This window comes from Salmo salar, chromosome 16 (genome assembly GCF_965601325.2).
Source record: "Salmo salar chromosome 16, fSalSal1, whole genome shotgun sequence".
NCBI lineage: Eukaryota > Metazoa > Chordata > Actinopteri > Salmoniformes > Salmonidae > Salmo > Salmo salar.
Genome location: NC_138306.1, coordinates 49296501 through 49302500, shown reverse-complemented (window position 1 = coordinate 49302500; position 6000 = coordinate 49296501). Strand labels below are relative to the sequence as shown.

Genomic DNA, 6000 nt, shown 5'->3' with positions numbered 1-6000 from the left:
ATAGAGCAGGGGTCGGCAACATGCGGCGTGGGGGCTAAAATCACTAAAGTTTAGGAAGAAAATAATAGTTTCTATTGGGTAAAAAAATGACAAAATCACCAGGAATTCAACAACAAAAAATATTCTAAAAATGTACCTCAAAAATGTCTTGTTATTTTCAAATAAAATCTATATTTCTATAGTTGTAGTCAATTTGCAATGTACAAATGACTATAATTATGTTACATTCTCTCCAAAATAAATCATCCCGCAGCTGAATCTAGTTGCCTACCCCTGCCATAGAGTGTAGATTGAGGGGTGTGTGAGTGGTAGGAATCAGTGACCTGGAAGAATCCAGGGGGCATGGGTCCACCGGGCATCCCCTCTCCAGGGGGAATCCCCCCCATCACAGGACTGGGGGCTGCAGCAGCACTCTGTAAGCATAAAACAAACTCCAGTTAGAGGGGTTTCATCGGAAATACAGGTTGCAGATCTAACTGGTTTGCTTTGTATGCATTTGTAGGGTTATAAAACCTTTCAACATATGTTATTCAACATGTCTGGAATCATAGACAGCATAGCCATTAGATAGATGGATGGCTAAACAACAGATACACAAAAAAAAAGTTTCACAGAGTGGGAATCTAATTGCACCGCCAAACGTGCTGATCCAGCAGGGGCCCAGTAGATTTGATAAGAATCTGTGGGATTCACTCCTTCACTTCAAAGTGCTCAGGCACAGCAGGATCTCACTGCTAGGCTATTTCCTGTCTCGACCACGGCCATAATTCACTAATGGACCATTTGCTTTGGTCACACTCTTTCTCTCTCCTTTAGTAGGAGCCTTTGACCAGAGGCTAATACCTACAGGACAGACTGACATTAGTATCTGGTATCCATGGCTATAGTTTAGAGGTTGAGACCTTAGAGCTGTCCTAAGTAGGGGAGTAAGGGTATACAGTACCCCTGCATGCATACGCGCACTCACACCTTGAAAACAAAAAGGCACGCACACACACACACACACTTTGAGAAAATAAAGCCACACACACACACCTTGAAAACAAAAAGGCACGCACACACACACACCTTGAGAAAATAAAGCCACACACACACACCTTGAAAACAAAAAGGCATGCACACACACACACACCTTGAGAAAATAAAGCCACACACACACACACAGACACACACCTCCCTCTAGTCTCTAAAGCGCTAGACCTACTCAGACATCACGAGTCGATATAGCCAACACACTCATGGTCCCTGGTATATCGACTCACTGCACCCCTTCCTACTTCTATCTGGGCTGGGCCCTGCAGGGCCCCTGAAATACCACAGCAGGGAGAGAAGTGAGGCCGGAGGGAGCCAGCCAGGACCAGACATCACCGAGCCCGAGCCAGCCTGTTACTGGAACACACAGACAACAATTGTTATGTTCAGGGAGGATCCTTCAATACTACCACTCCTGCATTGAGCCTACAGAGCTATACACAGCTTTAGGAGACTAGTATTGATGTCATAGAATAGAGGGATCAACCCACAATCCTCTCTAAGAATGATAACTTCTAAATCATTAACAGTCATAGATTCGTTCCATAACAATTCTCCTCAATATCTATTCCAGGGCTGGGGTCAATTCCATTTCAATTTAGTCAATTCAGGAAGTAAACTGCAATTCCAATTCTCCTCAATATCTATTCCAGGGCTGGGGTCAATTCCATTTCAATTTAGTCAATTCAGGAAGTAAACTGCAATTCCAATTCTCCTCAATGCCTCTTTATGAGAAAACATTTGAATTGGAATTGGAATTTCCTTCTAGAACTGACTGAATTGAAATGGAATTGACCCCAACTCTGATCTATACTACATAAAACCAGTACTACTTTACTCCTTAATGGCCTTTTCCATCACAGACCAGTGTTTATCTTCATGTAAGCTTGTGTTATGTTCTAGGCTTATGGTTTATAAGTCATGTTTTTCATCTAAGAGATAGATCTCAGCTTGAATTGTGATTCAGAAAGGGTTGGTGACCACTGCCCTATATAGTGCACTACTATATAGAGAACAGGGTGCCATTTGGGATGGAACCTCTGTTCTGCTGCCGGAGAGGAGGGCCAGGACTACCAGATACTTTAGTACAGGAGGGAGCAGATGTCATACTCTGTTGCCTGGGGGTCTGAGGAGGGGGGCAGCTGAGTGGGGGTCGGGCGGCGACCCTGGGGGGAGGGTTTCTTTATGACAGACTAGACCCATGCCTCTGGGTCAGTGTGTGTGTTTAAGAGTTAGGCCAAGCTGTCCTTGTTTCATACAGAGTCATTAAAGAGGGGTTAGGAAAGGCTAGGCCCCAGCCGCTGTTGTTGTGCTCTGTGTACAAAAACAGACAAATGCCCCCATCCACATCGACGGGGCTGTAGTGGAGCGGGTTGAGAGAAGTTCCTCTGTGTCCAATCACTAAGTACTTAAAATGGTCCACACACATACACACAGTAGTGAAGAAGGCACGACAGTGTCTCTTCCCCCTCAGGAGGCTGAAAAGGTTTGGCATGGGCCCAGAAATCCTCAAAAGGTTCTACAGCTGCACCATTGAGAGCACCTTGACTGGCTGCATCACCGCTTGGTATGGCAACTGCACCTCCCTCGATTGCACGGCGCTACAGAGAGTGATCTGGACAGCCCAGTACATCACTGGGGCTGAGCTCCCTGCCATCCAGGACCTCTATATCAGGCGGTGTGTAAGGAAGGCCCAGAAAATTGTTAAAGACTCCAGCCACCCAAGCCATAGACTGTTCTCTCGGCTTCCGCATGGCAAGCGGTACCAGAGCAACAAGTGTGACACCAACAGGCTCCTGAACAGCTTCTATCCCCAAGCAATATGACTGCTAAACAGCTAACAAAATGTCTACAGAGACTATCTTCATTCACCCTTTAATTTTTGCACTGACTATAAATACACTCACACTGACACACACTGAGTCTACACACATTCACATACAATCATCATATACGCTGCTGCTACTTCGTTTATCATACAGTATATCCTGATGCCAAGGCACTAGTGATGGGGGGATTGATAGTTACATATCGAGAAATTATTTTTGATGATATTACTTTTGATGATATATTGTATCATTTTGACAATATAGATACAATATCACAATAATATTTTTGCGCTAGATGGCTGTACCTGCACCAAAACTCCAGTATTCTTCCTTCATAGTTTGTTCTCCATCTTTTTAATTAGGGAGCCAATTTGTTTTCAGCACTTTTATTTCCATGACTGATAAATTCATTCTCATGGCTCTCTCGTCTTTCTGCAGCAGACGTATATGGTGAGCAATATGTTTGGAACATCGAATCACAATACATATAGATTCGTGAAATTTGTACCAGCCTTTAAGTATTGTGATAAAAATGTATCGCGAGGTCCCTGGCAATCCCCAGCCCTAAATCGAAATAAAAAGTACAAGACTTATATAACCCTGAATTAAAGAGAAAACAAAGAGTTAGATTGAAGAGAGGACAGAAGGTAAATAGACAACCTTACCCCGATACGCATCTACCACTCCAGTATCCCTGCACATTGCACATCTACCACTCCAGTATCCCTGCACATTGCACATCTACCACTCCAGTATCCCTGCACATTGCACATCTACCACTCCAGTATCCCTGCACATTGCACATCTACCACTCCAGTATCCCTGCACATTGCACATCTACCACTCCAGTATCCCTGCACATTGCACATCTACCACTCCAGTATCCCTGCACATTGCACATCTACCACTCCAGTATCCCTGCACATTGGAAATACGGCATTGGCACTGACCCTGTACATAGCTTAATTAGTCGTGTTCTTCTTATTTCTATTTCGCGTGCATTTTTGTTCTACTTTATTGTATAACATTTTTACTGCTGATATTGATCACTGCATTGTTGCAAGAAAGGAATTTCACTGTACCTGCGCACCTGACAATAAAACTTGAAACTGAAAAGCCTTGCAGTAGGACCCAGAGAAGAGAACTCTCAGGCTCTCTTCTACTACTCAACCATTCTCTCTCTACCTCTCTCTCTCTCTCTACCTACCTCTCTCTCTACCTCTCTCTCTCTACCTACCTCTCTCTACCTACCTCTCTCTCTACCTACCTCTCTCTCTCTACCTACCTCTCTCTCTACCTACCTCTCTCTACCTACCTACCTCTCTCTACCTACCTACCTCTCTCTACCTACCTACCTCTCTCTACCTACCTACCTCTACCTACCTACCTACCTCTACCTACCTACCTACCTCTACCTACCTCTCTCTCTCTACCTACCTACCTCTACCTACCTCTCTCTACCTCTCTCTACCTCTCTCTACCTCTCTCTACCTCTCTCTACCTCTCCCCCTCTCTCCCCTTGCCCCCTACCTCTCCCCTTGCCCCCTACCTCTCCCCTTGCCCCCTACCTCTCCCCTTTTCCGTATTCCCTCTGCCCCTCCCTTGGTCACTGGGCATATGCTACAGTGGCCTCTCCCCCTTCCCCTTTCCCAATCTGTCCCTTAGCTCCTTGACAGCCATCAATCAGCGGCTGACACCATGGCGACGGAGTTCCCGGGGGACCATCTGTCAGACCCACAGTGAATATGCCAGGGAAGGAGGGAGGGTCTGCGCTTTACGAGCTGTGATGCAGCGCTGCTTCCCTGCCTGCTAGCAGCCCAGCCAGCCAGCCACCTCCCCCATCTACAGGCCCCCCACCCCATCTACATCCCAGCCAGCCACCTCCCCTCATCTATAGCCCAGCCAGCCAGCCAGCCAGCCAGCCAGCCAGCCACCTCCCCTCATCTATAGCCCGGCCAGCCAGCCACCTCCCCTCATCTATAGCCCAGCCAGCCAGCCAGCCACCTCCCCTCATCTATAGCCCAGCCAGCCAGCCAGCCACCTCCCCTCATCTATAGCCCAGCCAGCCAGCCAGCCACCTCCCCTCATCTATAGCCCAGCCAGCCAGCCAGCCACCTCCCCTCATCTATAGCCCAGCCAGCCAGCCAGCCACCTCCCCTCATCTATAGCCCAGCCAGCCAGCCAGCCACCTCCCCTCATCTATAGCCCAGCCAGCCACCTCCCCTCATCTATAGCCCAGCCAGCCAGCCAGCCACCTCCCCTCATCTATAGCCCAACCAGCCAGCCACCTCCCCTCATCTATAGCCGAGCCAGCCAGCCAGCCACCTCCCCTCATCTATAGCCGAGCCAGCCAGCCAGCCACCTCCCCTCATCTATAGCCCAGCCAGCCACCTCCCCTCATCTATAGCCCAGCCAGCCAGCCAGCCAGCCACCTCCCCTCATCTATAGCCCAACCAGCCAGCCACCTCCCCTCATCTATAGCCCAACCAGCCAGCCACCTCCCCTCATCTATAGCCCAGCCAGCCAGCCAGCCACCTCCCCTCATCTATAGCCCAGCCAGCCAGCCAGCCACCTCCCCTCATCTATAGCCCAGCCAGCCAGCCAGCCAGCCACCTCCCCTCATCTATAGCCCAGCCAGCCAGCCAGCCACCTCCCCTCATCTATAGCCCAGCCAGCCAGCCACCTACCTCCCCTCATCTATAGCCCGGCCAGCCACCTCCCCTCATCTATAGCCCAGCCAGCCAGCCACCTCCCCTCATCTATAGCCCAGCCAGCCAGCCACCTCCCCTCATCTATAGCCCAGCCAGCCAGCCACCTCCCCTCATCTATAGCCCAGCCAGCCAGCCACCTCCCCTCATCTATAGCCCAGCCAGCCAGCCACCTCCCCTCATCTATAGCCCAGCCAGCCAGCCACCTCCCCTCATCTATAGCCCAACCAGCCAGCCACCTCCCCTCATCTATAGCCCAGCCAGCCAGCCACCTCCCCTCATCTATAGCCCAGCCAGCCAGCCACCTCCCCTCATCTATAGCCCAGCCAGCCTCCTCCCCTCATCTATAGCCCAGCCAGCCAGCCAGCCACCTCCCCTCATCTATAGCCCACCGCCAGCCGCCAGCCACCTCCCCTCATCTATAGCCCAGC

At 49.7% G+C, this 6000-nt stretch overlaps 1 protein-coding gene across 4 annotated transcripts in view; it reads right to left on the bottom strand.

Moving 5' to 3' along the window:
* LOC106574018 (single-stranded DNA-binding protein 3) overlaps positions 1–6000 on the bottom strand; it is a 24425-nt gene that overhangs the window by 12076 nt on the left and 6349 nt on the right. For all 4 annotated transcript variants that reach the window (XM_014149524.2, XM_014149525.2, XM_014149526.2 and 1 more), the window contains exon 5: positions 324–413. In XM_014149524.2, coding sequence (XP_014004999.1) covers positions 324–413 — 90 coding nt within the window. The remainder of the gene's footprint in view (positions 1–323; positions 414–6000) is intronic.